At 39.2% G+C, this 18230-nt stretch overlaps 1 protein-coding gene across 6 annotated transcripts in view; it reads right to left on the reverse strand.

Moving 5' to 3' along the window:
• Positions 1–18230, reverse strand: part of LOC109041745 (uncharacterized) — a 144241-nt gene that overhangs the window by 86853 nt on the left and 39158 nt on the right. For all 6 annotated transcript variants that reach the window (XM_072301239.1, XM_019058179.2, XM_019058165.2 and 3 more), the window contains 3 exons: positions 14115–14246; positions 7335–7499; positions 1580–4590 (listed from right to left, as the gene is read on the reverse strand). In XM_072301239.1, coding sequence (XP_072157340.1) covers positions 1580–4590; positions 7335–7499; positions 14115–14138 — 3200 coding nt within the window. In that variant the 5' untranslated portion in view covers positions 14139–14246. The remainder of the gene's footprint in view (positions 1–1579; positions 4591–7334; positions 7500–14114; positions 14247–18230) is intronic.

Consider the following 18230-nt stretch of genomic DNA (forward strand, 5'->3'; position numbering starts at 1 on the left):
TATAGTGGATAACAAAAGATATCACATCATCTGGGGTCTTGCAGGCAGTTGTTTCATGATGAACATACAACATAATGGTGTTGTCTCTTAAATTATGAATTTCAAAAGTGTTAATAGAGAGCTGACGAAAACAGTATATGTTTCTTGTATTGGAAAACACATGGTAGAATCAGATTCTGAAAGTTATAGGTTATGTTTCCACACCAGCTAGTCCGCGCACAAAGATTCAAAAAGGGCACATGTCCTGGACATGTGCCCTTTTCGAATTTAGTTATTTTTCGCAGCTGTTTTTAACGTATTTAAAAGCCGCGGACAAGCACCTTTTTTTGACACAAGATGCGTTTATCGATGAGGAATAAGAATCCGCTCCTAACTCAATTTCGCCAAAAATTGGACTTGTGCCCTTTTAGTATTTAGTGATTCATATATTTTTAGCATCTTTAGCAAAAGAGAGCTCTCTTTCGTCCCCACTTAATGTCCAAACACTGATACTGATTGTACTGATTGTACTGATGGTATCTGTGTTTTCGTTTTTAGTTTCAGGGATTCTGAAGTTACGCAGCACATTTCTACGATAATACTGTTGTAACTCGTCGAGTTTGTGATTAAATTCGTATTTTACTTTCGCTATTTCAATGATTTACGTAATTTTTATGTTTTCGAGCAATGGTTCGGAAACTCTTTTAGAAACTTCACTCGCGAGTTTATCGATTATGGTTTTACTGTGAAGGCGTTTCAACACAACCGACTCGATTTCCTTCACCAAATTATCTATATGGAAGCTCTGGAAACCGGGACTAGCAGTTAAGGACTGTCTACCGTTATTTGAAGCGGGAAAATTAGTGGTTTTCATATTTTTACAAGCTGACGATCTGGATCCACTCGTTTTGAGAACTGTTGGACGACAACACTACCGCGGGGCCACAGGCGAACACGTCTTACTCTCGCAACATCTGACTAAAGCTGACAAAGCAATTATTTCCCTCCAATGTTTCATAATAAAGAAGAGGAAGAAGTGAAAATGTTGTGCACCGCACAGAACTTTGATCTATCGAAGTAGCCTGAACAACAAAGTATCTGATGTTATTCTCAAAATTTTCTCTGTGCTGCACATAATCGTTTAAGTATCAAAATTACTTGAACTACACAACATTTTCTGTAAAGCACTCAAGTATTTGACATTATCTATATGACACTTTGATATTTTTCGGTGCAGGACTCATTATCTGTGTTACGTGCGCCTTTTATGCTTGGTCTGCAACGGCGTTTCCTGCGGTAGAAGTAACACAGGGTGGACCAAACATGAAGGGGAATCAAAGAGCACAGTCAATGGTTAAATGACCTCTACCAGGTCTTACACCTCTGTTACCTTATGAGAGAAATCTCAGCTCAAAAATGGGTGGAATTGAGGCAACTACGAATAATTACCCGCTGAGTAATGAATAATTACCCTATAAATCTAAATTTGGAGAATAGACAAATACAGGTAATAGTTGTATATCCGTAATTTATACATAAAAAAAAACAATGAACAATAAGAAAAAAACAACTGAGATTAATGAGAAGTTGATTTTCTTACCTTTCAAGATCATCTAATAATTTGCTGTAGGCTTCCTTCAATTCAGTATTCTCATTTTCCAATTCCCTGATTCTTTCCATAACACCTTCGAGCTCATCCAAAGTCTTTGAATTTTCGGCTGTCCTTAAATCATTTATTCTATTTATAGCCTGAATATCTGTTGACCTTTTGCTCAGTTCAGTTTTCAAGTCATTGTTTTCTTTGGTGAGATCTTTAAAGGAGTTCTCCATTTGGTGGAACTCTCCTTTCATGTTGGTAACAACCTGGTTGTTGTTTTCCGCAAACTCCACGAATTTTGACTTCAAGGACTTCATATCTTCTTCAAGATTCTTTGCTGTTTCTGAACTCATTTTGAGTTCTTTTGTCTTTTCACTTAGACACTTTTCTAGTTCAACTATTTTTTTATTGAGCTGCTGACTTCTGTTTTGCTCATTTTCTTGATTCAACTTCATTGTCAAAATCTCCGCACGTTTTTCTTCAACGTCTCGTTTTAAGGTATCAACAAGCTGTAAGGTATTGTCCAATTCACAGCGTATTTGAGCGGTCTCTTCATTCCATTGAAGTAATTTCATTTTTTCATTTTCTTCTGCTCTAGAATAGGTGCTTCTTAAATTGTTCAACTCATTATTTAACTTCTGAATCATTTTTTTGCTGTCATTGAGATCTTTGAAGGTTTCTCCCAGAGAGAACTCAAGTTCGTGTAAGTTCGCACTCAGATGTTGCTTCTGCTTACATTCATAATCACACTTAGAAATGGTGGTGACAAGCTGTGAAGTTTTGGCTTCAAGCTCTTGCTTCAAAGTTTCCTCCAACTTACTCCTCTCTTCTAAACTAATAGTAAGCTGCGACTTTTCTTGTTCTAAACTTAAAAGCATTGACTTTTGACTGGTCAATTCTTGTGTGGCTTCGGCAAGGGCTTTTTTTGTAACAGTCATCATTTGCGACATTTCAGAGAGGGAAATTTCAAAGCAAGTCAATTTCTCATGAAGTTCTTTGTTTACACAACGCTCATTTGCAAGATCTAATTGAATGGCTAAAACTTCATTTTGTTTTTTTCGGATTCCTTCTTGTAGCAAGGTGGTTTGCTCACCCGCTTCACCTATACTAGTTTGAAGCCTCAGGACTAGATTTTCCAATTCACTCTTCTGTTCTTCAAGCTTTGAACAGTTTGCAATTGAATCTGTAATTTTTTGACAAAGTTTGCTTTGCATATCTTTATTATCACGGATAGCTTTCCCTTTTTCTGAGAGAGAGAATTCTAACTCTATTACTTTTTTGCTGAGACATTGATTTTGTTCCCGTTCATATTCTTGGACTGATTCAATGGACAAGAGCTTATCTTGTAAGTTCTGGAGTCTTGATTGTAAAGTGTTGATCAGTTCCGTAACTTCCTTAAAATCGAGTTTAAGGGATGCTATTTCGCCCATGAATTGAGCTTCTCTTGCAAGAAAATCCATTTTGGCCTCAGATTGAGCCGACTTTAATTTTTTAAACTCTTCGTCTAGCTTAGAGATGATGTCTTCTTTCTCGGAAAGGTTATTGTCAAACAGAAATTCTGCTTTAAGGAAGTCTTCACGGAGAGCTTGATTTCGACCAAGTTCTTTTTCGTAATCATGACGGAAGTTGCATAATTCTTTGGACTTGGAGTCAAGGTGTCCCTGAAGGGTATTACATTTTTCTGCTAATTTTGCTACATCCGATTGAAGTTTCGTGATTTCTTCTTTCAGCTGGTTTTCCTCTCTCTTCTTCTCATCCTCTAAAGTTGAAAAAGCGGATTGCAATGCAATTAGTTTTTCATGTTCATTTCTGCAAGTTTCATCACTTACAGTGATCATCTTTGACAAATCAGAGAGGGACCGCTCCAGGTTAATCTGTCTTTTTTCAAGTTGCTCATTTTTGCATGACTCTTCTTCATACTTTGATTTAAAATTCAAAAGCTCTACTTCTTTCCCTTGAATGTCCAGAGACAAGGTACAATTGTCTTCAGACAGCTTCCTATTTAGGTCTTCAAGTTTAAGGATTTCTTCGATCCGCTGAGTTTCCATCTCTTGTAAAGTCTCTTTCAACTGCACATTTTCCGTTTTCAGATGGCTCAATTCTTCTTCTAGTCTCAAAAGAGCACCATTATTGTCTGATAGTAATTTCATCTTTTCAGACAGGAGGGAGTCATATTCAGCAATCTTGTTACTGAGGTTTTTGCTATGACAAAGTTCTTTTTCAAGATTTAGATTTACGTCAAATAGACGAACTCCACTTTCTTTAGTCTCTTGGCGTAGAGCTTCATTTTGTTTTAGTAATTCATCACAATCGCTCTGAAGTTTCTTACGATCTTCCATCCATAGAATTTGTTTTTGTTTTCTTTCTTCTTCCAACAACGAAATAGTATGCTGAGCTTCAGACCTTGTTTCTTCTAACCTTCTAATAATATCTTTGCTTTCAGCAATTTCAATGGACTTCTGATTCAGAGAAAATTCAACTCGTGTGAGATTCCTTTCTAAGCACTGATTGCGACTATTTTCACTTTCGCACACCAATCTTAAAGCACCAAGTTCAGCCTGTTTTTCGTCCAGAGAATTTTGAAGATCCTTTTTCTCTTTGAACACCTTGGCTAAATCATTTCCTAGTTTTCTAGTTTCTTCTTTCCACTGCTGAACAGCTTTACTTTTATCCTTTTCTACTTGTGTAAGTGCCGTTTTCACACAAGCAAGCTCTTTTTCCAACTTGAGGATTACATCCTTGGTTTGAAAAATGTTTTCAGCATTCTTATTAGCCTCAAATTCCATTTCAACTAATTTTGCCTTGAGTGCTTCATTTAGGTTGCGTTCGTTGGTATAGTTAGAGCTCATAGTTAACACAGCTGTTTCTTTTTCGTTAATGTCTTCCTGCAAAACCATCACCTGCTTGTTAGCTTCATTTAGACTGTCTTGAAGTTGTGCAGCTTCTCTGCTCAGTCGCAGAACTTCTTTGTGTTCATGTTCTAAAGCAGATTCGAGGTCTTTAATGAAATCATCCTAAAAAGAGAAAGTTAAATACTTTATAGGCATGGGAAGCACAGCAAAACATGACAAAATCATTAAAAGTAAGGAAACACAATTCAAGTTCAGCTCACACTTAACCTGGAACTACAGAAAAAATACTGAACAATGACATCTAGGTTCGGGGTGTCCTAAAAGAGTGAGAAAAAACTTTGGTAGAATAATCTGAAGGTTGAGCAAAATTTTAAAAAGGTTTGAAAGTATTTCATTCATTGATATAAGTTAGAGGGTCATTTTAAAGAATTCGGTTGACAATGAAAAAGCCGATGTGCATTTATGTTGTAATTTCTTATGTTTGGCTGTAATATAATAGCAGTCAGGAGGGCACCAGTAACTGGACGATTTGAATTTTTTTGATGTGCCTAAAAAGTTCACGCCGTGAACATGGCTCGGCCAGTACCGGCCTCGCCGTCGGCCGACTCCGCGCCGCGGTCGCTCCTTCCCCGCGACCCGCGCTCCCCCCTCCTCGCCGCCGCGCTCAGCTTCTCGCGGCCGCGCTCCCCCGCAACCCGCGCGCCCTACCTCGCGGCGTCGCGACGCCGCTGTCCGCTAGATCGCGTTGACGTACCCAGCTTTAGACGTTCCGCCTCTCTCTCCCGTCGTCTGATTTTGACGGCATCCCAGCGGCGCGGCCCATGCAAAGTGTGATCCACCATTCACTCCTCAACCAAGCTTGAGCACCTTGGTAAGTGAATTTTCACCACTTCTCTTTCAGGTCTCCAAGAAGAAGCACCCAGTCCAGCTCCCAACGCTGTCGACTTTCCAGTCCAGCTTCCAACGCTGTCGACTTTTCAGTCCAGCTTCTAACGCTGTTGACTTCCCAGTCCAGCTCCCAACGCTGTCGACTTGTCAGTCCAGCTTCCAACGCTGTTGACTGCTCAGTCCAGCCCTCAACGCTGTTGACTGCACAGTGGCTCTCGTGCCTGGCCGCTTACAGCGCTGCACGGAGCAACCCGCAATCGCCTCATCGCGATATCCAGCGAGCGATTCGCTTAGGCAAGCCCTGGGGGTATCCCTTGGGGGTCTTCACCGCGCTTCAAGCGCACAAACTGAAGACGCCGCGCTCACTGTCGCGGATTGCCTGCCCATCAGGCGCCCACCGCCTGATCCAGTCCACTCAAGCGCTCGGATGAGCTTCCATCGCCGGCCTTACAACCCGGTGCTGCTCTCCGTCCTGCACGCTTGAAATTACGTGCCTGCGCGCACATAAAGTGTGAACATTTCAAGGTGAAGATTTGAAAGAAAATAAATGTACATAATTCGCAACCAATCCTAAAGATGTTAATGGATGAAAATGCAATAATTAACATACTGAGGAGGGGAAAATGCTTGAAATTTATAAATTTTCACGAAATTTGATGCACAATGGAACATTTGTAACTAATTCATGTATAAATACTTGATCTAATTTTTTTCCTAATTCTTGTTAGGACAACAAATTAGTTGCAAACATTTAATTTACCATTAAGTGATGTCAAACAGGATATTTAATTATAGAAATCTATATCATCATTGTACCAATGCATTTTATTTTCATAAGAGTAGAGTGAAGTATTGTTATTACTCGGCAATGTTGGCCATTAATTCCATCCGCTTAATGCGTCTGATGTTTCTTTTCTGAAAACTTAATGTAAGGTAAAACCATTTATCAAATGCTGCAATGAGCAAGAATGCAGTGTGTGTAGTGTAGCAAGTCGCATCAAATTTCGTGGAAATTTATAAATTTCAAGCATCAGTCCCTCCTCAGAATGTTTATTATTGTATTTTTATCCATTAACATCTTTAGTAATAAGTTGCAAATTACATTCATTCTCTCTCAAATCTTCACCTTGAATGCTCACACTTTAGGCACATCAAAAAAGGTGGAAAATAAGATAAGTACACTGTATAAAGAAGAATGTAACCAACAATAGCATAAATGAACGATGAACGAGAAATGAGTCGCATAAGAAACTCAAACTTTCAAATTACCTTGATATTTACAAAAAGGGACAAATTTGTTTCAGGAGCCAAACTGCTCTCATATTCGTCAGGTGTCGACTGAGGCGCTGCAGCGCACTCGCCGTCAGATTCCGTAACTAGGACAGAGAGTAATGGATCGTCCAGCTCTTCAAGATCCTCATTCATCAATCTAGCTCTCTTTTTGAAAATGAAAATTTTCTCTTGCATTGGCAAATCAATTGGACAAATAACTTCTTTTAAAGTTAATTTTTATTTGAAATTTTAAAATAGTTCTACCTTAAATCCATGCAAGACTAGTGATTGTGGTTATAGGTGAGATGATAACTCCAAAAATAAACGTCACAGAAACGAAGAGGCAAAACCCCTATACCAGCCAGCAGCCTTGGAAACTTGTCCTTGGCTCAAGGATGGACACACCGCGAAATCAGTACAGTGAAAAGACCCTGCCTGCACGCGCAGTTTGCCTAGAGTTTGATTTACTCTCATTCTTTTGTGATTTTCCAGAAAGTCAGTATTTTATTGCAAATGATCTAAGCGCTAATGAACAGCCAAGCGATCAAGCTGTCGATAGAAGAAAACGAAAACTTAAAATTCGGAAATCTCGTAGAGAGGCATGCCGTAGACTTCGCGCGTAAATATCTCAGTTGGAATCCGATGGTTCATACGACGTTCTTCCTCAGCATGGCAGTATTGTTCCTAGGCCCTCGATATACTATGGGGCATAATATAATGGAAAATTAGTGGAAGAAATGTAATACCTTTTTAACCAACTCTTCCTTAGCTTCTTGAAGCTGGAGGTCCACAACTCCTGCCAGAGATTCGATTATCTCTGGCTGAGGACTGTGGAACGAGTCATCAGTTGAGATATTATGGTGTGACCTGGTTGTCGTCTTCTCTTGAGCTGTGAGCATTTCTCGGAATTCCTGGAATCAAATTTGATGATTCTTAGAAATTTGTTGGGGTATGTGTATCAGGAAAGGGATATAGAACTAGGGAATCAACGATAGGATATTATTTAGTTCAAGTAATCTTTTCTTTAGTCATACTTACATTTATCTTATTTTATATATTTAACTTAGGTTATATGTGTAGTTTTGTTGTCACTCAAAAACTACAACAAAATTTTAGGGTCCGGTCATGAGAGCAAACTGAGGCTTTGCTGGTCAGCGAAAAAAGATTTAGGCAGTGGTATGCACTGAAAAGGAATGTTGTTTCTCACTCGTGAAAGACCTGGATACCACTTGAGCCCATGAGTGAGACGAAAACACAAACGGCAAGCTGCAGCTTGCCTAATCTACTTGCATCATACCTATAAATTCAGAGGGCAGCCAGGTAATGTTTAAGTGAAAAAGAAGATTCTACTTGGCACCACTGGGTTAAGAAAACATTTTTATGTTTTTCTACCCGAAAAAATTTCTATAGGTTTCAAACTTAAGAAGACAAACAAAGGAAAATAGCGAAAATTTCAACAAAAAATTTCCCACCATAATTTTCCATATGCAGTTTCCAATTTCTAGTGGTGGGCAGGTAAAACTTTCAGATACTTCTGCTGACAAATTTTAAAAGGTTTTAAACTCGGGAGGAGTTTCATTTTTTTATTTTTTATTTTGCGCATCAATTACAAATTGTACATAAATACTTTTACATGCAAGTTGCATCTTTAAAAAACCGGCGCGGAGTGTCCCCCCAGGACGCGCGCTTTTAAGTTTGGGTTTCCGGCCTCCGTTGTTCTGTCTTTTAAGTGATCCTCATGTAATGTCTGATATGAAAAAATGTCAACAAACGCTGTAGCAAACTTGAATGACGATGGATGAATCTCCATAACCCACTGTGCAACAACATTGCCGTCTTGTCCAAAAATTATCAGTCTGTAACCCACTGTGCGACTATATAGCCATCGTGTCCACCAATTATCAGTTCGTGACCCACTGTGCGACAACATTGCCGTCTTGTCCACCAATTTTCAGGGCGTAACCCACTGTGCGGCTTCCCCCCTCTTTTGCCGCACACCCCCCGCCTAAAACTTTCAAAGCTCGCCAGTTTTAAACGGTTCGACCGATTTCGCTCAAATTCAATACCAGCCTAGAACTAAGTAAGATCTTCCTTCTGTAAAAATTTCGGGGGGAAAGCTTTTAATTTGCGCGAGTTATAGCGCCCACAAAATTGAACCTCCTCCCACTTCTCGCCCCCACCATTCGAAATGTAATACTTCGATCTCCATTTTTTTTTTTTTTTTGTAGTCCTGCTCCTCTACTTTACATCGCAAAAAGTTTTACCCAAAAAACTTTGAAAATGAGGGAAATATAACCCAACAAAAATCGGAAAAACCACGATGAGTCGGAAATACATACATAAATAAACAGATATATAAATAAATAAATAAATATATACATAGGTTCAAATGGCATGCATATTCGTTATCTACGACCCATGATCGATGCTCATTACATGGTCTTTGGTCTAGGTCTGACATCAGGGGAGAACGCAATAGTGTATTTCCTTCGGAAAATACAATAAAAGCGTAAGTTTGACTTAAAGGATAATACTGCATAATTTTATGTATTAGCTTAATGCTAATATCCGCAGAGTCAATATTAAGATCAGCGCGAATATCAGCATTCCTCTCATACCATCTATCTTTAGGTGTACTTCTTAAAATTTTCATTTGCATAATTTTTATCTTGTATGGGAAATCATGGATGCCAAACAGACCATCCTGCAAGACTTTGCGACGAAACAGCTCATTTGGTATGGTCATGTTCAGAGAATGGCAGGAGACAGGTTGCCGAAGAACGTCCTTGATTGGGTTCCTCCTGGGAGAAGGCGCAGAGGGCGCCAAATGAGAGTTTGGCGGGAGGGGATTGAAGCAGAAATGTTAAGGTGCTATATGCCCCAAGGGTTGTGGTTTGACAGAGGGCAGTGGTTAGAGGGCAGGTTAGATGTCGAAGTGAAGGGATATATTTACAACGCATAACTGCATTGAAGGTCGCAACCAATTTCATTATTGACTTGTTAGGAAGGTCTTTAAAATAAGTCCTGAAATTTTATCGATGCCAGGGGCTTTTTTTTTGCATTGATTTTACCTTTGAACTTGAGAGAAGTGTCAGAAAAAAGGGAAATTGCGAAAATTTCAAATTTGAGATATCTTAACAAAATTTCCGAAGAGAAATTTCCAGTTTCCAATGGTGGGATTTGAGTGAAAGCACACGACAGCAATTTTGGGTCAAATACTGTCTAAGGTAGACAATGTACGGTTCATTAAAGCCCAAGAAATATAATGGTTGGGTCACGTGGAACAGACAAAAGAAGATAGGATTCCCAAAGACATTCCGCAGTCTGGGAGAGGGAGTAAACTGGGAGTCTATGCCAACGAATCGCGCGTGCTAGCAGCGTCCAAGAGTTACAGGGATACAATGCTCAGTCTTATTTAAATATAATCCAACGTTGGACAAGTGAAGAAAAAATGAAGATAAATGCATCAAAGTCAGTAAAAGTGGTTTTTACTGATGGACCATTTACTCACATCCCTTTGCACCCTGGAGGCACTCAGTCCCTCGTGACACAGTCGCACGTAATCTCGGCCAAGACCAATCTACACAGGTCAGTCATTGCGTATCTTTTCAAAATTCACTTCCTCGTCTGGCCAATATTCGGCCGCAGCACCCAATGGGACATCACATCAGCTGCTCCCATAAGAAATACATCCCAGACAGCCAATTCTATGTCACTGCGCAGTAGAGTTCCAAAACACGTCTTTAAGAATGACTGACCTGTGTCGATTTGTCTTGATTTCGGCCTCCACATCGATTCCAGGCTTCAATAGGGTATGCAAATTTAAAAAAAATTTGCTCAACTGAGACTAAAATTTCATGATATGCAGTGGCTGGTAGGCCGCAAATCCAGGCTACGTATCCTTACACCTAAAATTGCTGGGAAAAATCTTCATCCGAAGATTAAAGCGTCACAAGCTCCATGAGTTTGGAATCCAGAGGTCCTCAAAATTTTATTTTGCTTAAAATAAATGTCTCCATGTACCCTCCGGACGCAATCAGGGATACTTGGGACTTTGACTAGGTATGGTCTTCGCAGTTTTCAGTTAAACCAAAAAGACATTTTTATTTCGAAATATGGTCGTCTTATTTTTCCTCCTCAATATATAGAAACAGTACATCATTAAGCTAATATAGAAAAATATGAAGTATTATCTTAAAGTTAAACTGACGCTTTTCAAAGATGCAACTTGCATGTAAAAGTATTTTTGTACAATTTGTAATTGATGCACAAATAAAAAATTAAAAAATAAAACTTCTCTTAAGTTTGACAATGGGGTAGTTGCATGCAGCTGAGATTTTAGATTTGATGACTGTTACTTGCAGAACTTATCGCGTAAAAAACCGTTTTTCGTATTTGCAAATTCCGAAATTTAGTCGAAAGCTCCGAAAAAGCTCGATAAAAAGTCGCAAAATCGTGGTGAGAAATAAACGATTTCCATTAACTGTGACGTCAGTTAGTATACAAGGCCCCGCCCACCGCCATCACCCTTATTTCGACCGTGTGTTTACTGAGCCGAAGCGTGATCTGTTGTGATGTTTTAAGTGTCCAAACTATCTTTTTGCCTCGGAAAATACTGTCAAAAATCATGCTGAAAGGTGTCCAGAATCGTATCTTGATCATAATCTCAAACACAGCACTAGTTGAGATTAGAAAAGTGATAAGAACAAGTCTAGGTTATGGTGTTGTTGTGATTTTTGGTCAATAGCGCCACCGGCGTCAAGTGAGCCCAACTCGAGGTCTGATTGACTACGACGCACGGTGGATCGAACCCTGCAAAAAGTCAGACATGGGCGTTTCTCACAAATAGTCATTTCATTTACGTAAATGTCTTCCCAAAGAGTTATACTTTATGATACAGGTATTGGTTTTCAATTTTTCAACCCTAAATTAGCGCACACAGCCTCCCAAAGTGGCTCAGGCGGCACTCAAGAAATATTGCCTCACTCGGAACAAATCGTTTGCCGGTTGGCATTTCCTCCCAATACATTTATGACAATTTCTGATAATGGAAGCTTATTCTCCTCTTTAAGTAGAGTATATTTCACTGATAACATTTTAAAATATCGTCCTTTTTACGCGTATTTACGGGAAACCTTTATAGAGCAGTGTTAACTGATCCCTGGAGATCCAGTATCAAGAAAAATTGGCTGCCCCAAACTGCCATTTTGGGAATAAAGCTCAAATGACTTTGAAAAAGTGAAATTCATAAAATGGTGGCTGGAGGGAATTCGAATTCCATAGGTCTGCGGTGAATGAGCACCGGACATTTGATAGGTGATCTATATGTAATTTTTAGTGCTGAGTCCGAAAATGACCTCGGTTTTTCTCCAACACCCACCGATTTTCCGGAAAATTGAGATTTTCCACTTAAAATGGACTTTTCGGGAAATGTGATTTTCCGCAAAACTGGTGTATGGTGAAGAGAAACCAAGGTCATTTTCGAATCCAGGAGACAAAAATACATGGGAAAACATTCCGCACATGGTTAAAAAAATGTCCCCGTTGTTTCAGATAACAGGGGTTTTCCTCTCAAATGTCCTAATCGACGCATATGATACTAATCTGTTTGCTTTACGTCTGAAAAGACGAGAAAATTATATCAAGTTGGTGTCTAATGGAGCATCTTTCATCTACGACCTGCTGCTGAAGTCAAAATTGGCCTAAATTCTTTTCTATCTTCTAACTTTTTCCCAAAAATTCGCGTTTTTTGGATATCGGATTTTTTTTATTTTTATGTTTAATTTTTTCGGAAAATTAGAAGTTAATAGAGGAAATTGAGGTAATTTAAGCTTTAGCAGCAATCATTAAGCCGGAGAAGCTCCATTAGATACCTAAGTATAAATAAAGGCAGTGTATAGTGGTGACTCGCGGGGCCTTTAATTAGGAAGGCTCGAATACTGTATGATTTGTGTTGATTGATGTGTATTTGATTTGTATTTTTCTCTCATATTTTCCCCCTTATCATTTTCTTTTGTAAGAAAGTTAAAGAGGAACCTCTTCCCTTTCAGGAATGAAGGGGAAAGGAGGTCCTCTGTTTTCCTCTCAAAATTTTCGGATTTCTTTTAATTCATTTTTTGGGGGAGAGGAGGGGGAAGGGTAAAATAGATGAGTAATAAATGTTTTATATACGATATTCAAACATTATATCGGAGAGAAAAGTCCCTTGAACACTTAAAACTCCGATTGAAATGAGTGAAGAAGGTTTAAACTTATCTGTTGTATAACAGTATCTCTCTATTTATCTGGAATCGTGCCAAAATACGTATCTAAACCCCATTCATCAATTAAACAGTCATCAAAAATGAACTCTGCTACGAAAAATACATAAGAATCATGAATCCTGCTTTGCTCTATGAGCGAAAACACTACATAAATGAGCAAACCAAGTCGCGTGATGTGCCATGTCCAGCCTGCCCTATGACTCGATTCACCGTGCGACGCACCAACACTGCCGAAGCAGTGCAGGCGCACCCCAATCCGACGGACCGCACGGCTCCCGGCGGCGGCAGAGGATACGCAAAGAGCTCTATTCTCAACTCTCTTTTTCACTAAGTAAGAAACTATGATGAAAAGCTTTCAAAATTGTTTCAGAGTCATCAATCAAATCCTGAAATTTTCATTGATGCAATGAAATCAAGTCAATACAAAAAATCGATTTTCCGCAAATTTTTAAAAAGACCGTAATTACACGTATTTGACAAAGGGCAAACCTGGTTTACACCATGTGATGTCACGAAGTCCGAGATCCGAATTGGGGAAAAGACCCGTTTGAAATAGCTTTTGACTTAAAGGAGCTTTTTCTCAAAGTTCCGATGACAGGAATTTTTTTTAAAAAATACCTCAACAATTAGTAGACCTCAAACTTTAAGAAATTAATTAAACAATTTTCACACAACTACCCTATAAATATGTGCAGAACCAGCAGACAACTCCTCTATAGCATAGTAACGCAATGAAAATGCAATGTTAAATGCGCTCATTCACTATGAGTGGCTTATCAGTAAACTTGTTGAAAAACTGTGTTACGAACATCTTAGCACAAAAAATGTCGGATGGTATTGAGGCAACTCAAAGCAATGACAAATTAAATGCGACTCAAATGATCTTGTTTTGATAGAAAGCTATTTTTACTTTACAAGTGCCACAAGGACATATAAGGAGTTCAAGCCAGATGAACATGTGACGTTTTGTTCCCTTCAGAGGCAAAAGTTATTGAGGCGTTCTCGATGCTTTTTTGGGGATATATTCTTTGGACTATTTTCCTCTTTTCAGCTGAATGCCATATAGCCAGTTTTCGTCTCAACCTGACAAAGTAGTTCTCTACAAATAAAAGTTACCTTGAAGCACTCAAGTTGCTATTCTTCTAGAAATTCATAGAAATACAAAACAAAAAATAAAAACAGCTACATAATACATTTTTAATGTAAAGAAGGTCGGATATGAGGCAACTAAAACAATTCAAGACTAACTTGGAATGAACTTACCTGACAGTTGTTCCTTAAACACATGATTTCATTGTGACATTCAGCTAAAGTAGATGTTAGGGTTTCTTTCACCCCAAGTAGTTCTTCAACTTCAACCGCTCGGAGGTGTAGGTTCTTTGTAAGTATTTTTATCTGAAAATCACAGGAAAACAGATAAAACTCAAAATTTTGGACAATTTTTTAAAGTATGAGTAGTAGAGAAATGGCGACTTCAGGGCAGTAAAAAAAACTGTAAATATCCTTGATGGGTAGTTACCCCTATACGAGGTATTGAATGTAGCCCCTCAATATGCGGGTTAAGCAATGGTGTATGTTACCCCTGCAACTTGCAGCTTATGCAACAGCGTTGCCGGACGGTGCTCATAAATGAATGATTTAATTATCGGTGAAATTTGGCAACATTTAAAGGCCTGATTCGGGAAATTCCCGCGCTGGAAAATATTTTCGGAAAATTCCCCTTTTCCGATCCGCCCCGGACCGATGCGATTCTTTTACAATATCGAAGATCGGAAAACTGTACAGGCTGAATTTTGATACGACTTTTCGTTTTCGAGAAAATTCGACTTTTACCTAAGTTGCATGCGTATCTTATGTGTATATACGAGTTTTTATGGTTGCTTGAATAAATGGGATTGGTAGGTCACTCCTAACTTTTACTATTGACAGGTTGTATGTCTGATGTTAAAAACACGTTTGTGACGCAAATCATTTTCCCTTACATTGTTGTCTGATTGTACAAAAAATTCGGATTTTCGGACTTGTTAAATTTTCGGCATCAAAAGACCATCTCCTCCGGGATGGGTCTGGTATTGCAGACTCGAGAGAGCGGTCTGATTCGGGAATTTCAATTTTTAGTGGCGTGGCGGTATGCGGTTGGAGATGTGTATCGGAACCTTGTGTTTTGGGATGAGCAACTGGGTTTGGATGATGCAATGTTCAGTTTGATGGATCGAAAATTTATTCTTCAATTAGGTACGATGAATAGAAAAAATCATAAAAAGAAAAGAAAGCTACACAAGTTAAGATAATCCATTCTAATACCTCCCAATATCGTCCGTTGGATATGCATCGGGGACAGAGACAGCGTTCTGAATGATTTTGGCGATTTTTGCTCAAGGTTGTTCGAAAATTCACGTTTGCTTGTCAGAATGTCTTTAATAAAGCATGTCACGAGAAACCAGGATTCCTTATTCTTGAGAAGCATATCATGAACGTATCGCGGACGAACAAGAAATAACGTACTTCCTGAGGCAGGGGTATCAGAAAATAGAAGAACGGGAGTGGAAGATGTGCAGATTCGACAGTGCAATTCGCAAAGGACTTGGTCGAATCATTCGCTTATCTCATGTAACCCATAGCACCCAGCCGCATCGGAAGTGTTAGTGAGAAATACCGAAAAAAAGGGCTTAACCTGGAACAAATTGTATATAAATTTTTTCCTGTGTAAACGTCATCAGTAGGTCCTCCTGAACAACATACAAAAAGTTTACCACGGTCCGACCCCTGAACACCCCCCAAAATGACGAAAATTCAAAATGGCGGCCATAATAAGGGCCTATGAGATTTCGATATTTTAAAATGTTCCTGTACTGTCATGTGAGGTATCGTTTCCTATGTCATTTTGGTCGCAAATTTCATTTCTGAAGTCCGAAAAGCTCCTAGGTCAAAGGGGGTGACCCAAATCCAAGATGGCGGCCGAATTTGAAAGGCAATAGGGTCATTTTTTAACTTTTACGTGATTGGGCAAGTGAGGTGTCGTTCCCTATGTAATTTTGGTCGTACATTTCATTAATGATGTCAAAATAGCTCCCCGGCCAAAGGGGGTGATCTAACTCCAAGATGGCGGCTAAATTTGAAAGGCAGGAGGGTGAATTTTTTTAGATTTTTACGTTTAAAATGCTAGTCAGGTGTACCAATTGTCATGAAATTTTGGTTGTAAATTTCATGTCTCAAGTCAAAACAGCTCCCCCCCCCCCCGCTAATCGGGAGTGCCCCAAATCCAAGATGATGGCTATGTTTGAAAGGCGTATGGGTGCATTTTTGAAAAAAAATTCACCGAACAAGGCAATTCCGTGTATTTTTGGTCAACAAGTCTAAATTAAATGTAAAATATGAGTTTTACTAAAAAATGAGACATGTCATGCAAGATAGTGACCATTGTGCCTGCTCATGGTATGAAAAGAATTTAATAAGAGCACCTAGTGAGTTATTTTTGCTCAATTTTAAGTTCATCAATTCTCAATCAAGATGAGGACATTGAACGTGACGGATCTACTTTAGTCAAAATAGGAGAAAATCTGAGAGAGCGTGCTGATTCATATTCTGTGTCAGGCTTGTCAGGGCTGTCCACCTCAGGTTTTCTCTGAGTTTTTACAGTTGGAGTCCGAGTCTTCACAACTTCTGCTCCTGCGGAAGTCCGGGCATGATCTTACAAGTTCACCGCATGGTGTCAAACCCTTTCTTAAAATTACACCCGAAGATTTAATTGAGCAGCGATTCCGGAGCTGGAGGCAAGTCAGTAGAAAATGGAATGAAGCTTGTTGTTTTCATTCATTCATCCCCATTGAAAAGCATCTTGATCGGCTTATTCGTCATCAATTAGTTTCGAAAGTAGTTCTTAAATTGATGGTGCCTCATGGCTGATAATGTCGGAAATAATTTCTCCACTTGTGACCAAGATTTTGGAAGCTGCAAATTCTTCCTTGAAAACCTGATGACATACGTCTTTGAAAGTCTCATTTTTTTGGCACCATAGGTATTGTTACATCTTTTTCAGCTTTCCAGTTGCTTTTCTGATTCCGTGCATGTGAGAGGTCGAGTCGCAACCAGTAAACTCATTCAAGAACAGGAGCTACTTACATAAACGTTGACTAAATCTGTGACGGATACAAGGGATGTTGTGAGCCATAGTTTTGGATTTAGCATTTAATATCACTTCTAAAGAACAAAGAAAAATTGACGCCTTCTGATCGATTTAACAAAAAAACAAATAGGTTCGGATCCTCTCCTATCACAATGACATTGGTGCTCTTGCAAGCTGCAACACCCTATTCAATGATATCAAGATCTGCATTCTTTCGCATGTACCACCTTACTACATAGATTAGAAGAGTGCCCTGAATAAGGATGAGTCACTTTTAATTAAGTCCATGCTATGTCCAGTAATAGGAAATTGGCGTATAAAAACCGTATAAATCCTCTTGCAAAGATTGTCAAGGAATGCTAAAGACGTAATAGAATTGGAAACGAGTATGTTTTGCCTTTTGTAATTTTATAAAGCGAGCGCGCGTTTTTGAGGTGACATTTCTTTCGGAAATACTATTTATCTCTTTCTTCCATTAAATAAAATTTAAACACCCAATTAAGGTTCATTGACCAAAAATACACAGAATAGTCACCTTCCTTGCCTTGTTCGGTGAATTTTATTTCAAAAATGCACCCATCCGCTTTTCAAACATAGCCATCATCTTGGATTTGGGGCACTCCCGATTAGCGGGGGGGGGGGGGGGCTGTTTTGACTTGAGACATGAAATTTACAACCAAAATTTCATGACAATTGGTACACCTGACTCGCATTTTAAACGTAAAAATCTAAAAAAATTCACCCTCCTGCCTTTCAAATTTAGCCGCCATCTTGGAGTTAGATCACCCCCTTTGGCCAGGGAGCTATTTTGACATCATTAATGAAATGTACGACCAAAATTACATAGGGAACGACACCTCACTTGCCCAATCACGTAAAAGTTGAAAAATGACCCTATTGCCTTTCAAATTCGGCCGCCATCTTGGATTTGGGTCACCCCCTTTGACCTAGGAGCTTTTCGGACTTCAGAAATGAAATCTGCGACCAAAATTACATAGGAAACGATACCTCACATGACAGTACAGGAACATTTTAAAATATCGAAATCCCATAGGCCCTTATTATGGCCGCCATTTTGAATTTTCGTCATTTTGGGGGGTGTTCAGGGGTCGGACCGTGGTAAACTTTTTGTATGTTGTTCAGGAGGACCTACTGATGACGATAACACAGGAAAAAAATTTTATGCAATTTGTTCCGGGTCAAACCGTATTTCTCCCTGACTATGTCTATGGAGCTGAGTTTGAGATGGACGT

Source organism: Bemisia tabaci, chromosome 1 (genome assembly GCF_918797505.1).
Source record: "Bemisia tabaci chromosome 1, PGI_BMITA_v3".
Lineage (NCBI taxonomy): Eukaryota > Metazoa > Arthropoda > Insecta > Hemiptera > Aleyrodidae > Bemisia > Bemisia tabaci.